At 57.3% G+C, this 18,534-nt stretch overlaps 1 protein-coding gene across 1 annotated transcript in view; it reads right to left on the bottom strand.

Moving 5' to 3' along the window:
• Positions 1-6,595: 6,595 nt before the first annotated feature.
• The window catches only part of ARHGAP22 (Rho GTPase activating protein 22), a 181,086-nt gene continuing 169,147 nt past the window's right edge, over positions 6,596-18,534 (bottom strand). The window contains exons 6-10 of the mRNA XM_077124665.1: positions 18,400-18,532; positions 17,403-17,476; positions 15,940-16,061; positions 13,302-14,175; positions 6,596-7,251 (exon numbers count right to left, since the gene is read on the bottom strand). Coding sequence (XP_076980780.1) covers positions 7,023-7,251; positions 13,302-14,175; positions 15,940-16,061; positions 17,403-17,476; positions 18,400-18,532 — 1,432 coding nt within the window. The 3' untranslated portion in view covers positions 6,596-7,022. The remainder of the gene's footprint in view (positions 7,252-13,301; positions 14,176-15,939; positions 16,062-17,402; positions 17,477-18,399; positions 18,533-18,534) is intronic.

Here is an 18,534-nt window from a genome sequence, read left to right as displayed (position 1 = left end):
GAGCTGAGGATGGAAATGCTCTGACAGGATTGCCATACTGAGCGAGTTTGTGTATTTTTATGAAAACAGTCAGGGTAAAGCGAATGTAACTGCTGGTTTTAGCCTTGGAGAGGGAAAGAGATATTGAAGATACTGAGAAATGTTGGCGAGAGAGGGAGGAAATTTGTGTGGTCTCTTCTCTGAGGACTTCTCTACATTCCGACCCACTGTTTATCTTCCCCAATTGCAGAGGTCCCAGTCTTCATGTGGGTGGCAAGAGTAATTCCTCCTTGGAGAAAAAGGCCTCAAAATCAGTATTTTTATGGAGAGTTTGAACAGTTGAGCCTTGTGTTTGGATTCTCTCATAGCTCATTCCCACTGTGCCCTGCCCTCTCCCTTTGGCTCCCATAAACTTCACAGCCTGCTGCCCATGCTTCTGTTCACTCCCACATTTGCCTGTTCTAAATCCCTGTGGCTTAAGACCCAGCTCAAATGATTTCCTCTCTGATAAACCTTGTCTGCCATCGCTTTTCTTTGGCCCATCAGTTGCATACTTGCATGCTCACTTTATTCATTTATTCGTTCATGCCGTGCTTGGTTCCCCAGAGGATCTGAGACAGCAATATGTTGTATGCTTCTTGGTGATGTTACAGGATGGTGTCCTGTGCTCTCTCTTCTCATGCTTGCTGGTGGAAGCCCTCGCATAGAAGAGCCTGCCTTACTCAGATCTCATTAACCGTGCATGGGAAGTAGGCACTCAGTGAGTGTTGGACTGGGTGAGTAATGACTAGGACCTGTTTTCTATAACATCCTCTGAAAACACAGTATCTGTGGCCCTCAAAATGTGGTTTAAGGAAACGGCATAAAACACTCAAATCACTGTAGTCCAACAAGCCTGGGCTCTGGTGTCGGGTATGCACTGTGGGGTCCTCCTGGCCTCCGGCCAGCTCAGTTTGCTCCCATCCTCAACAAGGCCTTCTGGCTGTGGACTGGTTTTAAGTCCCCATGTTTAGAATTGAGCCTTAGCTCTCCCTCACGTGTCTCTTTGAATGGCATGTCTGCCTTTAGGTATTTTAAAATACTTTAGGCAGACATCCCTGGAAGAGTTGGAGGGGAACGAATCCCAACTCTCCATTTGATGTGGTGGAAGGAAAAGAGATTTTGGTATCACAGGCCCCCAGATGTGCCCTATTTTAAGCCTCTTACCAGTAATGCATTCCCAGCCTGCCTTTATCTTCCAGCCCTGGCCTTCTGTGATGCCTTCCCCCACGGTGTGTCACTCCTGTCCCCATGCTTCCTTCCGGTTCCCGTCACAGCTGGGCAGGCCTTTGTTGGATCTGTCTTTCCTACCCTCTGCAGAGACCACTAGAGCAAGGCTCAACATCACAAGCTCTTCTTCCAGACAGCTACAGTAGGCCCTCTATAGGGTGATGAGAGTCTGGATGAGCAGTCTTCTCTCAGAACCAAAGAACCCACACTTGTGTCTTTTCAAGACTCTCTGGTCCCCATTGCCACCGCCAAGGCCCAGGCCAGGGGACCACCCATCCTCCACACCCCAGCCCCGTGAGTCCTAATCCTGCCCGTTGCCCTTTGCCATGGTGGACACAGATTCCCATCAAAAGCTAGCTAAAAGAAGGAAAAAGAAAAGAATTTCATAAAATGTGTCTCTACCAGGACACTTGGCCAGATGTTGGAGTTCCCAGATGTGGCAGCTCTTGACCAAGCTGCTGGGGACGATTGTTGGCGGGAGGTTTGCAGAACTCCAAAACAGAAATAGCTAGGCTGTTTTAAAATACCGCTACCCAGATAGCACTATGGAGATTGAGCTGTTGGGAGCAGTGCTTCTCAGGCTTGAGCTTGTTAAACCTCAAAACAGTTGGGCCCTACCCGCAGAATTTCTGAGTCATGGGTCCAGGATAAAGCCTAGGCACTTGCATGTGTAACCAGTTCCCAGGTGGCGTTGATGCTGGTGGTTCTGGGACTGTTCTGGATTCTACAGTATAGCTTGGCATCATTTTTTAAGCACCATAGATGATTCTGATATCTGCTCAAGGTTAAAAACCACAAGACAAGAGGATATTTGTGTTTTAAAACCACCTAGGTAATTTCCCATGTTTGGAAATCATTGGAGGAGGCAGCCCACCTACAATGACCCCCCCTCCCTGCACTGCAATCCCCCCAACTCCAACCCCCCAAACACACACACCTTTTAAGAAACCACAAGAACTTCTGTATGGGCAGGAGGGGAGCAGTATGAGGGAGTGAAATGGAGATGTCCTTTGCCCATCAGGTACCTGAGGACTGCTCTCAGGTTCTCAAGGCAAAATAAAAAGTTGGAGGGAGGTGGTAGTTCCGACACAGAGTTGGAATATGTGTTTAGGGAGATTTGGTACCACTATGTTTAGCTGGCAAAAACCCAGGTATCAGCTGCCTTAGGGAACTAAAATGTATGAATTCCCCAGCTCTTCTCAGAGGACAGAGGGACGGGAGTGGGGCGGGGGTAGTTGCAGGGCAGGGGGGCAGAATGGACTGCAAAGAGAGAGGCTGAGCTCCAGGTCTTTTGGGAAGGAAAGAGAACCAGGGGGCCACCAGGAGAGGCCGGAAGGGGACTTGCCAACACCCTGAGGCAGGGGCTCATCAGACGCCCTTCCATCCCGTTCACGCTTGCCGCGGCTCCTAGCCTGGTAGCAATCCATGTTTGCACAACACACTAGTTCTAGGTTGAATTGATGACAGTAGCAATGGACAGCTTACCCTGTATCAGACACCATTTAAGTACTTTGTCTTCCATTAGCTCAGAGTCCTTACCACAGGGTAGGAATGATTATTTTCAGGCAAGCTGGCAGAGCCACAGAGATGCCAGGCAATTTACTCAGAGCAACACGTAGCAAAGGTGGGGCCTGGCTCTGAATCTGGGTGGCCAGCTTGGAGTCCACACTCGGTGACTACCATGCTCAGTGGCTTACGAGTTGTGTACGAATAAAGGCATCTGTTCAAATAAGGTGGCAGAACGCTGAGTCAGAGTAAGCCTGCGCTTCATTTCTCTGAACTTTTCGACAGCTTTAGGATGTGTTTCTGCAAACTTTTCTGCAGCTGGATCCCTCTCCTCTGTCTTTCCAGCTCTCAAAGGCCAGCTCTTCCACTTTGTGGCTTCTTGCGGGCACTCCTCGCCTGGTTATTGCTCTCGTCTTCATTAATCTCTCCCTCTCTCCTGGAGCATTCTCAGCAGCAGCTGGACACGCTCCGGCCATCCCCATTTTCTTGGAGCTCTCTCTCATGCCTGTATCCCCTGCCCCTTCCCACCCCACTTTCTGCTCCCATTCACATCAAGACTCCTGGAAAGATTTGTCTGGGCATGATGTCTTCCCCTCTTCTTCAGTCATTCAGTCTTTAACTCACTCTGGCAGCCCCACCACTCACACTTCTGGCTGTGCCACATGAAATGGCACCCTGAGCACCTCCTTCCCAAATTCGCTGCTGTCTCCCCTAAATTCACCCAGTGGCCAAAGGAACCTCATTACATTGCAGGTCAGTTCATATCACCTGACCTAAAGCCCTCCAGTGCTTTCCTACCTGCCTTGGAACAAAAATCACCCTGCAGGATGGGCCCTGCCACCTTGGCCCCTAGGCCCGTTCTAGCATCTGCCATGCTCACTGCCTCCTCTTCCCCAGCTCTTTTTGCCCCAGGGCCATCACAAGTGCTTCTGCAGCTCCTGCTTCTCGGTCTGGAGCTGTCTGGTGGTCAGGTAGTCTCAGTCCCACCCTTCAGGTCTCAATCCAGTGCCAGCTTCTCAGAGTGCTCCCTGACTGACCCACCCAAAGAGGTCCCCGCGGTTGTCCTCAGAACCCTTGTGACAGCACACAGGGGTTTTGTGTGCATTTTGTCTCTTTTCCTGCCTGCCTTACTCTACTCGTTGCTTTGTCCCCTTTCACTCTACATGCATGGATGATGGTGGAGTCAGCATGCCCCACTCTCCTGAGCAGGTCCTGATCTACTTCTCTGTTCTCTAGCCCATTCTGTCTGTCCGGCAGTCTCTCTTTTGCATACACACATGCTTTGCTCCAGCCACATACCACAGAACACATTCTTCCCATTTCATACTCCTCCTATTTGTGATAAAAGTTAGAAAATGGGTGACGGTGTCAGGGGCCTTCCCTCTGAGGCCATTCCTGGTCCGATTTACAGGTCTATTCCAGAGTCCTCGTTTTGCATCCTGTGTCCAACTTCCACCAAAGCAGGAAAGGGGTGACATTTCCCAGATGGGGAATCAGGCTGCCTGGGTTCGAATCCCAGCTTCACCGATTTTGTGTAGCGTGTGGGCCAGGTCAGGTTCTTAACTTTCCTGTTTTCTCCATTTCCTCAGGCAGGTGAAATTCCACATACAGCTTCATGAGCACATGAACTGCACATACAAAGTGCTAGAGCTGTTGGCAAGGGCAGCTCCCCAAGGTGTTGGTGTCCTCGTCTTCAACAGGAGGGAGCTAGACCGTCAGGGATCAGCAGCAGAGCAAGCCACACTTTCCTCTAGGCCAAAACCCTTCCCATGGCTTTATCTCCCTTCTTCATTGCAGATCACAGCACGGTTTTGGCACCTCATGCTGCTGGGGCCGGCAGGAAACAAAAGGAGGAGCCATGTGCCTGGGAGAAAGGGGTGGGGACTTTTGGCAAAGGCGGTGGTTCTTGGTGGATACAAGAAAACACAGGCAGCGGTTCTGAATGAAAAACTTTCTTCCTAGCAGAACTGCTTAGGATATTGGGAAGAAAGCATCATACAGAGGGAGAAAGAGCCAGTGACACGTCATTATTGTCTCTGAGTGGGGCAGGGGATATACAGCTATATGGGATACATTCCGAAGCCCTCCTCTTCTCAGAAGGTTTGGCTCAGCAGCTGGTCCATCCTTCAAAGCCAGTTACGACAAGGAATCCACACACACACACCCAACTTAAAAAAAAATGAGTCATTCATTTGTCAGTCAATAAAAGACAAATTTTGTTTTCTTTGGCACAAGATTGCTGAATATGCCATAATCATTGTTTACACTGTTTAAGTTCTTTCTTAAAAGCTTAGACTCAGACACAAATTTTTAACACATTTGAAGGAATCAGCACAGAATTCTAGACTTTTGCCAGTGTTCTATTACTGCATGGCTGACGCATCCATGCTTTCGTTGATAATTTCCTTTAGAAACTTTCCTTTTCTGGACCTCTCTAAAGCAGTCAATTACATTTTCAAAGAACGGATACCCCATCTTTGCACGTTCATACTTCATTGGTTTACTTAAGATTGAATGATGTCATTATGATAATAGGTACAAGTGCCATTAACAGACTTGGGAGCAGGTGGGGTGAATGTTACTCTATTAGGGAGCAGAAGTGGATGGGGCCGGTGCTAGGACTCACAGAGGGAAGGGTAAGTGTGTGCTGGCACAGTGGGGACGGGGAAACACAGCTGGCAATGACAACTGCCAGCTAAAGCTTGGTCCCATAAAGCCTCAGCTGCAGAGCCCACAGCGCCCAGCAGGGGGCAGGCATGGCTCACAAACTGGCTTTCTCCTCTGGGTGGAAAACTGGGCAGGAAGCAGGACCTTGGCTCACCTTCTGGGAAAACCCCCTGGGAGAGAGGGGGGCTGTGGAACTTGCCAGCACAGACGGCTGAGGGGGCCCTGGGCATGCCATGGCAGGGTGGACGGTCACCGAGAGGTCCGCCCTGGCCCTGCAGGATTCCGTGGACTGGCACACACACCCTTAGGCTTGCGCCGCATGCCTGGTGACCAGCGCTCATTGCGAGCACCAGGAAGCCGGCTCTTGAAAGCACTGGTCCATGCTCATGGATCAGGGGCTGGCAACGTTTATATTTGACTCCAGGTAGACGGGTTGTTAACAGTGCTCCAAAACAGGAGTGCTGGGGTGCTCTAAGACCCACAGCAGGTCCCTGCTCAGGATGTGAAGCCCAGAGGTGACAATGACAGCATGAGCAGCATAGGAGGTGAAGAGACACTGGTGCTGGCATCGCTGAACTTGGGCTCCAGCCCTGTGAACATCTCCCCCCAACCACAGCTGGGGTGCATCGGGGACCTCTGCCCTCATGGTCCTGTAGTCAGAGAATCACACAAGAAGGGAGGCGGGCATTGTAGGCTGTGGACATTGGGGACCAGGCATGGAAGGGAAAGGGGCTCAGAGGGGTGGCCATGCCCCTCCACCTGACCTCAATCTCTCTGGGGTGCCCACTGCCTCATCCCCACCCCCACCCCCAGGTGGAAAAGCTGGGACTCCCACTCAGGGAGAGGCTGGCACAGGCTCTTGCTCTGCAGCAGAGCTAGGGCCAAGGAGGAGGTGATGGTAGAAGGCAGGATGGGGACCCCAGGACCAACACAAGGATAGAAGCTCGAGGCCCAGGGGGCTCAGGGTGGGAGACGCTCAGGTTGGCGTTTCCCCTAGAGCATGTGGACTGCACAGCTGAAAGCACAAAGATTTGTGTAAACCCTGGAGAGCGTCACACTTCACTTCTAAACACCCCAGGAGGGGCACCCAACCCCTCAAGCACCAGGAGCAGCCAGCTTGTCAACCCCGTCTTGCACAAGTATGAAGAACTAAGTACTCGGGCATCTGGGCATCTCATTTTCAGAGCAGATTTAATTAAGAATGCAAAGTGTTCACGGCGGGTCACCCAGATCCCTGGTGCCGTCCATCTGGTTGGGCCACAGGGCACATTTCCTGGGTGAGGGGATAATGCACTTGGCATTGTTCCCTTGTGACCCCCACCAAGCCCCTGTTCAGCCAAGAGGCATCCAGATCCTGGGGTGGGTGGTGGGTAGAGGTGGGGTCGGTGGTGGGCTCTGATAGTACCCCCCCAGGATGTTGGGGTGCAGAGCAGACCCCAGGAAGGACACAGGCTCCACTCTCTCCAGCTGGCTCCTGTGTGCTGGCCCGAGACCCAGGCCCCAGCTGCAGAGGTTCCTGGCAGCTCACTGCGGCCGGCCAGCAGCTCTGCTGGGGGCAGAAGCAAGCAGACCCGGTGCAGAGGGAACTCTCCCCGGCCCCTTCATTTTGGGGCCCTGGCACCTTTCGCCCCAGAAGTCAAGCTCCCCAGGGTTGCAAAGAACTCCTCCATCTCCTTCTGCAGCAGCCGGTTCCTCCTCTCTGCATCCTCCCGCGCGCGCTCCGAGTTCCTCAGCTTTATCTCCAGCATCGTGTACTTTTTCTTCTCCTGGTCCAGCTCCTCCTCCAACTGGGACATCCGCTTCCTCAGCTCTGCACTGCCTTCTTCGATTCTTAAAAACCAAGAAGAAAGACACCATTTTGGACCTTGGCTTACCGGGCTTGCCCCGTGGCCGCCTACTTTTGGCAGCTGCACCCCAGCATGTGGTGAGGATGGAAGGGGACAGCCATGGCTGGTCAGGAGTGGCCAGGCCGGGGAACGGCATGCAGGCGGGTGCCTCAGCGGACACCAGGCCTGCCTTTCACAGGAACCCTAGAGCTCCCACAATGGGCAATCCAGGCCCCACCCCTAGGGAATCTTCCCCCAGCCTGTCATCTGGAAACTGTGCAGCTCCCAACTTGGATGCAGAGACTAGAGGCCTCCCTGAGCCCTCCCTGGACATAAAGATCATGCACCCCTCCAGCCCAGTCTCGTGTCCCGAGGGGTCCCCTCGCCTTCTGCTGCTCCCCACACCCACCCTGTGCCCCAGCCAGTCTCAGAGACTTGCAGGAAAATCCCATTCAGTTCAACACTCCTACACATCCCTCAAAACCCAGTTGAATCATCTCCCCTTAGGGAAGGTCTCTTCCATCCTCCCCAGCAGCTCCCATTGCTACCTCTTCCATGCCACCAGAGCCCACATCACAAGTCATTGTGGGGCCCTACAGCTTGCCATGCGAAGGGTCACACACCTGCCTTTGTGACCAGACCACAATTGCTGTAAGGACAGCGATTCTCCTGAGTAAGTCTACCCGCTCGGCCAGGTCCCCGAGACGAACAACAATGGGTGCTCTGGTTTCTGCTGGATGCCAGCTGGCCCGGCCTGCATGCCAGAAGCCTGTGTCCTCTCTGCAGGCCCACCAAGATGCTTTCTCGGTCTTAGGAGATGGGGAATGCCATCTCCTGCAGCCACTTTCAGGCCTTCCTTGCGCCAGCATCTGTTCCAGCTACGTCTCCTTCTTTCCTGCCCACAACTTTCAGCATGTGCCACTGTCACCCTCCTTTGCTCCTTGGGTGCTCAGGCTCCGAGACCCCGGCTCTCTCCCTCCTCCTTCTCTGTCATTGTTTCGGATGTCAGCATCTGGACTGCCGGCTCACCCGGGCCTAGCTCCATGGAGCCTCTGTCATTCCGAGACTCTCCAGCTTGCAGAGCCCACAGCACAGCTGTCCCTTTGGTGTCACTGTCCCTTGGAGCTGCTCCACCTCTCAGGCGGACACCCCTGGGCTCAGGAGCATATGGGATCTGGGCTCATTTCTCCTCACCACAGCCCTGAGGACCTGTCCCCAGAGAAGTGGAACAACTGGGCTGAGAACAGCTCCGAGTTGGGTGAGATGGGAGCCCGCAGCGAGGTGGCTCCCTTGAGGCCAGGTCTCCAAGTTCCTCACTGCCACCTCCTCCTCCCCCTCCCCTCATCTGCAATGCCGATGATATAAATCTCCCTATTCTCACTCGAGCCTCTTGGGGGCTCATCTTCCCTGTTTGGCCGAATTGGAGTCCACCCCACCCCCAGCGGGCCCAGCCCTTTCCCTCCCACACCTTCCCACGGGACTCCTGCAGCTCCCAGTCCCGGGCCAGACCATCTTAGCAAGCGTCCCCTCACCCCCAGGCCTCCCTTTAGCCAGCAGGCAGGCCCCACCCCCTGTGCTGGTTTGAAAGGATGCATGTCCCCTAGAAAAGCCATGCTTTAATCCTAATCCCATTTTGTAAAGGCAGCCGCTTCTTCTGATCCCTAGTCAATACTGTATGTTTGAAACTAAATAGATCATCTCCTGGAGATGTGACTCAATCAAGAGTGGTTGTTAAGCTGGATTAGGTGAAAACGTATCTCCACCCATTCGGGTGGGTCTTGATTAGTTTCTGGAGTCTTATAAAAGAAGAAACATTTTGGAGGATGAGAAATTCATTCAGAGAGAGCAGAGCAGAACGACATAGCCACGAGAAGCAGAGTCCACCAGCCAGTGACCTTTGGAGATGAAGAAGGAAAACGCCTCCCGGGGAGCTTCATGAAACAGGAAGCCAGGAGAGAAAGCTAGCAGATGACGCCATGTTTGCCATGTGCCTTTCCAGATGAGAGAGGAACTCTGACCCTGTTCACCATGTGCCTTTCCAGATTAGAGAGAAACTGGGACTGTGTTCTCCATTTGCCCTTCCACTTGATAGAGAAACCCTGAACGTCATCGGCCTTCTTGAACCAAGGTATCTTTCCCTGGATGCCTTTGATTGGACATTTATAGACTTGTTGTAATTGGGACATTTTCTCGGCCTTAGAACTGTAAACTAGCAGCTCATTAAATTCCCCTGTTTAAAAGCCATTCCATTTCTGGTATACTGCATTCCGGCAGCTAGCAAACTAGGACAACCCCCAAGCTGCCCCAAGCCCCTGATCTATTGTGCTTTCCCCCTTCTTCTCTGCTTTGCCTTTGATCCTTCCCCCTCACCTCCCGGCCTCCCCTGGGCCTCCCCGCCAGGCCCCAGCTCTCCTGCAGGTCACCTGTTCGCATCATCTGGCCTTGAGATCCGAAGACCCTTGTTCCAAGATGAGAAGCCCCTGGGCACTGCCCTGCTTTGGGCTGCCCAAAGCAGCCCTCTCCCCCTGAAGCCGTCTTCTCCTGCGGCCCTGCTCCAAGGCCGCCTCTCCCGGGCCCCCCACACGCCTCTGCCTAGACACACAGCCATGCACGCATCCCCTGCCTGCTTCGGGACTCAGGCCGCCATCCCCTGGCCGGTCTCATGGCCACACGCCCCCATTCCCACAGAGTGAGTCCGAAAGTTTCCCGTCCTCCCTTCAAAGCCCTCCTTTCTCTTGGATGGTGCCCACCACCCTGTGAATCATCCAAGCCAGAGCCACGGGTGCTTCTGGGGCTCCACCTCCCGAGATGCACCTCGAGGCTTGGCCCATCCTGCCCAAAGGGGCTCTGAGCCTGCCCTCAACTCCAAAGATGAGCCGCCTGCCCTGCTGTGCTCTCCCTCTCCTCCTCCCTGTGCCCCATGCCCAGGCCACTGGCCAGGGTTCCTAACTGTCCCCTCTCCACCCACCCTGCCTGCCAGACCCCCTTGGTTGGGGAAGCCAGCCTGGGCCGCTGCCTCCTCCTGGCTCCGTAAACCACGCCAGGGCCAGAGCTGCCCCGAGGCCCTACCCGATGGTCCCACGGTGGTGCTCTGTGTGGGTGTAAATGGCTGGTCACTCATGGCCACCACAGCGCCCCGTGACAGGTCTTTGGGGGCCCTGAGGCAGCAAACGCATCTGATTTCTCTCATGTGCAGTGATAAGGCCCACCAGTGCCCATCCAGATGAGCTCTCTCCCGAGAAAACCTGGCCCTGAGTGCTCCCCACCACACCCCCACGCTCCCACGATCCCACTCAGGAGCCCGTGGAAGGCGGGCCGGAGGTGTGCTGGTTTGAAGTTGCATGCACTTAAAACCTAATCCATTTCTGTGGCTGTGGCCCCACAGCACAAGCAGGGCCTTTGGATGAGTTCACATCTAAACTACAGTTAAGACGTGACCTGCCTCAATCAGGATGGGTCTGAATCCTATTACTAGAGTCCTTTATAAATGGAATGAACAGAGAGAGAGAGAGAGAGAGAGAGAGAGAGAGAGAGTCATGAAGGCAAGAGCCGAAAACACCGAAACTGGAAGAGAGATGAGCAGACACCGCCATGTGCCTGGCCACACGGCAGATGTTCCAAGGATGACCGGCCGCCAGTTTCTGGGAAGAAAGCATCGCCTGATGCTGCCCTGACATTCTCATGGCCTCAAACTGTCAGTGAATACACTCCCGTTGTTTAAAGCAACCCAATTCATGCATCTGCTTTGAGCAGCCTAGGAAACCAAAACAGGTGGATTTGACCGAGATAAAAGAAGATGAGGGAAAGGAGATGTCAACAATTTTCACTTCTTTTAGGAAAGCAAACAAAAAAACCCAACTTGTTTCCCTCTGGGCTCCCGGCACAGGAAGCGAAGCCCATTTCCCTGATTTTTTGCACACGTCCCTGCCCTACAGCTCACACTGGGCCCTGGAGCCGCCGAGTTCTCAGCACCTGCCACGTCACCCAGGATGCCTGGGGGTGGGTGGGCAGGTGGGATGCGGTGAGGGGGAGGGAGAAACAGTCCTTTCCTTTCCGGCTGCAGGGACCGCGGCTGCAGGCATGCCACTCCGCCTCCGCGCCCCTGCCCGCCCCGGGGCCTGCCCCTCTGGCTCCCTTACACTCTCTGGCTTGTTTTTCTCCTCATAAAACTCACCGGGCCTTGAAAGTAGCTTGGCAAGCGCCCGCCTCACCACTGATGACCAATAGCAGGTCTGAGTCACGGACAGAGGCGCGGTGAGTGGGGCCCCCTCCCCCCGGCGGGACCTGGCGCCGAATGGGAGAGGCCTGGCTGCCCCAGGGCCGTGTCGCCACCACCTCCTGCCCCTGTGCGTGGATGTGCTGCCCGGGCACGGAAACCCCCAGACCCCAGAGAGGTCCTAGCCTATGAATCTCGTGCCTGTGGGCAGGATGCAAGCTTCACCAAGCCCTGGAGTTCCCCTTCCGGAAAATGGAAGGGTCAGCCTTCCCCCAAAGCGTTGCACTCACAGGGGACAAAGCACGGTGGACAAATCCTAATTCCCTGCCCCTTTCCAGGCTGAGGCCGAGGGCTCTCAGGAGCTCTCTAGGCCGTCCCCAAAGCATGGAGAGAGGGGCTCTTCCTTCACACCCACCCGTCCACCCAGTAATCACCAAGCCTACTATTAAAGGAAGACCCCCGAGTCCAGGGGCAGCCTGGCCTCCAGGACCCCCTGGCTGCTTCTCGTCCCTCAGCCCCTCTGTGGCTCCCTCTCACCCCTGCCTCCTACATGGTGGGTGTTCTCAGGGAGGTACCCAAATCTCTCCCCATCCTCTATGCCTTTCCCTGAGCGACTCATATGGCCAGTGAATGTACAGTGGGACCAGGACTAAAATCCAGGGGCTCCAACCCCAGCCCCTCCTGTCAGACAGCACAGCACCTTCTCCCCAGAAGCCAGGGCCCCCGAGAAATGGAAAGTGCTAGAGGGTTCAGCAGGCTCCACTAATGACTCACAAGTGAGAAGTTGATCGTGCCCTACTCTGAGGCCAGGGTTCCCTACCCCAACCACCCCATTTCAGGCCCTGGGGTTTCATTCATGCCACTTCCTCCTTCTCAGCTCAGCTCCATACCACTGGTCCTGCCAGCGGCTCAGGTGTGACCCAGGGGGTCCTCCCCTCCCAAAGCCTCTCCTCCATCACGTCCCTGCTGTGGACACACACCTGGCACTTATAGGCAGACAGAGAGGGCAGAAAGAAAATGGCCACCCGCCGCCACTCCCTGCTTCCTGGGGAGCTCCCAGACTCAGAAGTAGAAGCGGCAACCTCTCCACCTGCCCCTCTCTGCTGGAGAAAGGAAGCCCTCTGCAGTCAGCGTGGTGGGAGCCTGGGATCCGGGGGTCACAGGCCCGAGGTGGGGGTCCCGGGGAGCTGAGGTGTTGCTGTAGGGACAGAGGCCCACGTTCCCCAGGAGGGCAAGCTCTGCTGTGAACCCTTTACAGGGAGAAGGCGGCCTGTCTGAGCTTGGGGGCCATGGAATTAGGACCCCATGAGCTGGGGGGGCTGGGGGCCCTGGCTCTGCGTGGCCAGCTCCCTCCTCCAAGCCAGGCAGAGTCCCTCACTCCAGCTCAGGCCTGACCTCGCCATGCCCTTGTCTGCACCCTGCACCCCAGCCACGGGCCTCCATGCCAGTGTAGGCCCAGGGCCAGCCGCTAGGGTCTGCCAGCTTCCAGCTGGAGGACCCCATAATAACAGCCTGCTCTGAGCCCTTCTGTCAGAGGCACTCTGAGCAGCTCAGGCGGAGATCCTGGCTCATGCATATGCCCAGCTGCTATTTCTGGAATGCCCACTGGGTGCCAGCCAGCCTGAGCTTTCCCAGGCATAGGAACCTCCGACCCCGTCCTACGGGCGTGCTCAGGGGTGGATGCTCAGAGTTCGTGAGCCTGCAGGGGCCCAGGGAATGGACCAGGCCAGTCTGGTGGGCACCAGCGCTCCTGGAAGCCGCTCCCACCTGCTGGCCCCGGGGCTCTGGCCAGGCCTGGCGGCTCCGGCTGCGCTCCACCGGGCGGCCGGGCCCTTTACCTTCTCAAGCTTGTCTCATACTCAGTCCTTTGCCGGCACAGCTCTGCTCTGAGCTCGGCGACCAGGACCTGCAGCGCCTCAGAGCGGCGGGCCCGGTCCTGGGCGGGACTGCCCAAGTCGCTGGGCTCGCTGCTGCTGGCGCCCGCGGCCCCCTCGTCCAGGCTGAGGCCCACGTCCGAGGCCCGGCCTTCCTCGCTGCTGCTGGGGGGCGGGGAGGGCTCGGGCAGCCCCTCGGTGTGCAGGGAGCTGCAGACGGACGAGTCGCTGGCGTGGCAGGCGGAGCAGCTGCTGACGGAGCCGGCCCCGGAGGCCTCCCAGGAGGAGGAGGCGCCGGACCACACGGCGCTGGCCACGCTGGGCGTGCTGGCCAGGAGGCCGGCGGGGGGCACGTTGTCGTAGGTGGACAGCCTCTGTGAGGAGCCTGCGTCCCTGAGCCGGTCTCCGGAAGACGCCCGGCGGTGGCCACGCAGGGACGACAAGCCGTTCATGAGCCAGTTCCCGCTGGAGGGGGCGGGGGGCACCTCCAAGGACGAGCCGCCCACCCTGGGGCTTGCTGGCCGGGACCCCGCCTGCCGGAAGGAGGACTTCCAGCTGGGCAAAGTCTGCACCCTCTTGCCGAGGCCAGCGGCGCCTGTGGGAGGGGTCCTGGAGAGAGCCGCCACGGTGGCCCCATCCAGAGACGAGGTCCTCAGCGAGGGCAGGCCCAGGGCACCGGGGCTGGTGGGCTCCCCTCGGCTGTCCCTCGCCATCTCCCGGGAGTCCCACTCCACTGTGCACGGGGGGCCCCTGCTGGGGGAGGCGGGTCCTTCTGCGGTGAACAGCTGGCTGTGCTTCCGGATCAAGACAGTCATCAGATGCTGGACCAGGGACGTGCCTGCCAAGGAGAGAGGACACGAGTGGCCTTGGGAGTGGAGGTGTCACCACCCAGGGGCTCTTAGCTGCCTCTGCAAGGGGAGTGAATGGGAGGTGGCATCCCCATCCCTGAGGGAGAAGCCGCTGCTGCCCTGCCACCACTGCACCCTGCAAACCCGGCATGGGACGGGCAGAAGGAGCCTGGGCACGGTTCCTAGGACGGAGAGCCTCCCATGGGTGGGCACTTCCCTCCTGACCCCACTCCTCCTCCATCCAGTTTGGGACTGAGGGAGAGACGGCAAATATGATGCCTTTCAGGTGGCCAGGGGAGCCAGGGGCAGGCTGGAGCTAGAAGTGGGGGCCTGGGACCCGAGCACCCTCTGGGCTGGCCTTCGCCACTCCCTGGGGCTCCCAGGGCTGTAGACCAACCTGAGCGGCTAGAGAACAACCAGAGGTGCAGGTGCTGCTGGCACAGGGCGGCCGCCTCTCTGGGTTGTGCACGTGTTGTGCACGGTCCCAGGGCCACACACACACACACACACACACACACACACACACACACACACACACACACATACACACACAATCCCACCCAGTTCCCACCACGCAAACCCCCACATACAATCCCCCCTCCCCATCCCACACTCCTGTAGACCTCCAATTCCCCCCAAGCCCTCCCCCCCCACAGGCACACAAGCCCATGCACATGCCCAGCCCCCCACCCCACCCCTGACACAATCTCCCACCCCAGGGCCAGGCCCTGAGGTGCAGAGCTCCCTCCATCCTCCATCCTGGGGCCTCAGCAACAGCAGCCGGAGGCGGGGTGGGGGCGGGGGTGAGAGGAGGTCAGTGGCCAGAGGGAGGCGGGGAGGGAAGATCCTTCCACCTGGCTCAGTGCCCATGCCTGCAGCCCACACCCAGACAGAAGCCTGGGGCCTGGAAGGCTGGGGGCGCGAGCGGCCCCTCCCCTCAGGGAGCCCAGAATCCTGGAAAACATCCAGCAAGGAATCCACTGGCCACAACACTTGGGGAAGCAGTTTCTAGGGGGTTGCTCAACTGAGTGGGTGGGAGCCTGTGCTTTCCTGGCCCGCAGGGAGCTGGGATGGGAGACCAAGGTGAGGGGTGGGGGTGCTGAGTAGGAGCTACTACCCCATCCCCACCACTGGGGGACCCTAACAACTCCACCCCCAGGCCCTGTCACCCATCATGACCACAGCAGCTCTGCTCTTGGCCCCCACCAGGCTTCCATGCCCCATGGTAAGTCTGGCTGGTTCCTTGTCTTCTCCTGCCTCAGTTTCCCCATCTGCAAAATGGGGGCAATAACCACAGCCAGGGCTGGCTGTGCAGACTGAAACCAGGAGGTTCCAAGGGGAACACTTTGAAGAACTCCTGGCATATTGAAAGCAGCTGCTGTTTCTCCCCTTTGATTACTTTATTATGACTGTTTATTATAGAACACAAATTCCCTCAGGTGCCAGGGTTTGGGGTGCTCCACTCTCCAGGGGCCTGTAGCGATGCCTGGATTTTAAAAGGAAAAGCAAAGAACTGGGTGCGTCCCAGGGCTCTGAGCTCCCTCCTCAGCCTCTCAGTCCACTCTGCCGCCTGGTAGCTACCTGCGACCATCCCCAGGGCCAGGTCCCCTTGCCATGGACAGTGGGACCCTGTGTGGGGGGGTCTGGGGGCAGCTGAGGCTGTCGGGAGCGGCTCTGGCCAAGACCCCGGCGAGGGCCACGTGCTGCCCGAGCCCCGGGACTTGCTAAGCTCAGACCCGGCTGCCCGGCGTTACCTTCCATGATGGTCATCGGATCCGCTACCTGGGGCCGCAGGATGTTCGGTCCAAAGACTGTCGCTAGGTTCTGGACGCTCATCTTGTTGACATCTGAGTGCGACTGGACTTCATCCAAAAACCTGCCGGGGAGGGACGGGGCCGTGGGCGGGAGAAGCAAACCCTGGGGCCTATGGGCCGGGAGCGGCCTGCCTCCCCACCCCCCACCCCCCGCCCGCGGCACCCACACATCCCACGTGTCCACAGCAACTCTGCTGGCCTTGGAGAGGCCAGAACGGCTCCTGGGGCCCAAGGTGGCCATCGGATGCTAAGGTCAAAGGGAACAAGGGGCCGCTGTCAGGTATGGAAGAGGGAATGAGAGGGGGCCAGGACACACCACTGCCCCGCCTGCAGTGGGGACAGGGAAGGGCCCTGGACAGGCCGGACAGTGCAGGGTGGGGTGAAGCCAGAGCCCACAGTGCCCAAGCTGGGAACCCTGAGCCCAGAGCCGGGCTGGGCCCCGGATGGCAAAGGGCCGAGAAGAGGCTGCAGGGTCAGCGTGTGTCCCTTTCCTTCAGGTATGATCTGCTCTGAACCACTCTGCCATCACTTCCCACATGCCTCCCTGAGGGCAGGACCAGGAGGCCCACACTCCCGCTGAAGGGACGCTCTGCTGAAACGAGCGTTTGCAGGATGAGCCAAGGACGCTGTGCTGGTTTGACAGGATGTATGGACCCTTGAAAAGCCATGTTTTAATCAAAATCCCATTTTGTAATGGCAGAATAATCCCTATTCAATACTGCATGTAATTAGACCATCTCCCTGGAGATGTATCCCAATCAAGAGTAGTTGTTAGGCTGGATTAGGGGAGATGCGTCTTCACCCATTTGGGTGGGTCTTGATTAGTTTCTGGAGTCCTATAAAAGAGGAAACACTTTGGAGAAAGCCAGAGATTCAGAAAGAGCAGAGCAGAACGACATAGCCACGAGAAGCAGAGTCCACCAGCCAGCGATCACTGGAGATGAAGAAGGAAAACGCCTCCCGGGGAGCTTCATGAAACCAGAAGCCAGGAGAGAAAGCTAGCAGATGATGCCGTGTTCACCATGTGCCCTTCCAGCTGAGAGAGGAACCCTGACCATGTTCGCCATGTGCCTTCTCACTTGAGAGAGAAACCCTGAACTTCATCGGCCTTCTTAAACTAAGCTATCTTTCCCTGGATGCCTTAGATTGGACATTTTTATAGACTTGTTTTAATTGGGACATTTTCTCGGCCTTAGAACTGTAGTACACTAGCAACTGATTAAATTCCCCTTTTTAAAAGCCATTCCGTTCCTGGCATATTGCATTCTGGCAGCTAGCAAACTAGAACAGACATGCAGAGGGAGAAATCCCTGCCGGGGGAGCTGGGTTACAGGCCCATGCTGTGGCCCGCACACAGCGGGAGCTCAGGGGGAGCCAGGGTCCCTCCCCCGAGCACCACTCACTTGCAGATGTATCTGAGCAGGTTGTAGTTTGCCTGAGGAAGGTCATTCACTTGTTTAGCCAACTCCAGAGTGCCCTGGAGATTGCGAGAGAGAAATGTGGGGTGGTCAGAGGCCAGCTGGGGAGGCTGCACCTTGCTCTGGGGACGGGGTGGGGGAGAGGGTGGGGATGTGGGCGGGGGTGGGGGGAGGCTGCCCACCAAAGAGCAGGAAGGCTGACCCCGCCCCAGTGGCCCAGGGGCTCCCCCACCTCCATTTCCCTCCCAGGAGTGGACGGGACCGGCGTGGTGACCCCCAGTGCGGGGGGGCAGGAGAAATGTGAAGCCACAGAGGAATGTCAGGGTCAGGCTCAGGCCTTATCGAGGCACAAATATTTGCCAGCTCGCGCCCTCTCATCTCCTGCACAGCTGCAGGGAGGGCAAACAGTGCTTCCCGGGTGGGAGGGAGCCCGAGGCTGCAGGGGGCGGCAGGGGGAGCCCTCTGTCCGAGGGGGAGGAGGCAGGATGGGAGCAGACACCTGGTGTCTGAACCCCGAAGCTGGGCTGGGGGTCAGAAGAGGGACATGGGAGAAGGCAGTGGGGTATGAGCACCCACAGGTGGGTATCCAGGGCCGGGCACCTGGACTCAGAGGCAGCCACCAGGACACAGCCTGCTCTGGGAGAGGACCGGCCCCTCCCAAAGACTAAGGGCTAGACCCAGGGAGCCGGATGCTCCCCCGGGCCCCTGGACCAGTGCAGGCCTGGACCCCCAGAGCTCATGAGCCCAGGGGCAGGGGCTCTTGGCGACCATGCCTGGACCACAGCCTGGGGAAGACTGAGGGAACCGAAGTCACCTTTGTGCATGGAGGAGCTGGGCCCAACCACAGGGGTCACACCCCTGTACGTCTGGGGGTGCCCATGGAAAGTCAGAGCTGTGCCCTGACTCCTCACGGGCTCTGTCCACTGCCGACCCCCGTGCTGTGCTGCCTCCTCCCCCGTCTGGGTCCCCAGATGCTGCTGACCTCCCCCTCGTCCTTGGTGAGCAGCTGGGCGCAGCCGAGGAAGTCTTCGTATCTGGCGAAAGGGATGACAGGCTCGGGCAGCTCCCGCAGGTAGAGCTTCAGCAAGGAGGCCACTGTGTGCACGTCTGTGGTACT

This window comes from Tamandua tetradactyla, chromosome 13 (assembly GCF_023851605.1).
Source record: "Tamandua tetradactyla isolate mTamTet1 chromosome 13, mTamTet1.pri, whole genome shotgun sequence".
Classification (NCBI taxonomy): Eukaryota; Metazoa; Chordata; class Mammalia; order Pilosa; family Myrmecophagidae; genus Tamandua; species Tamandua tetradactyla.
The sequence above is the reverse complement of the archived record's forward strand: the minus strand, read 5'-3'. Positions and strand labels throughout refer to the sequence as shown.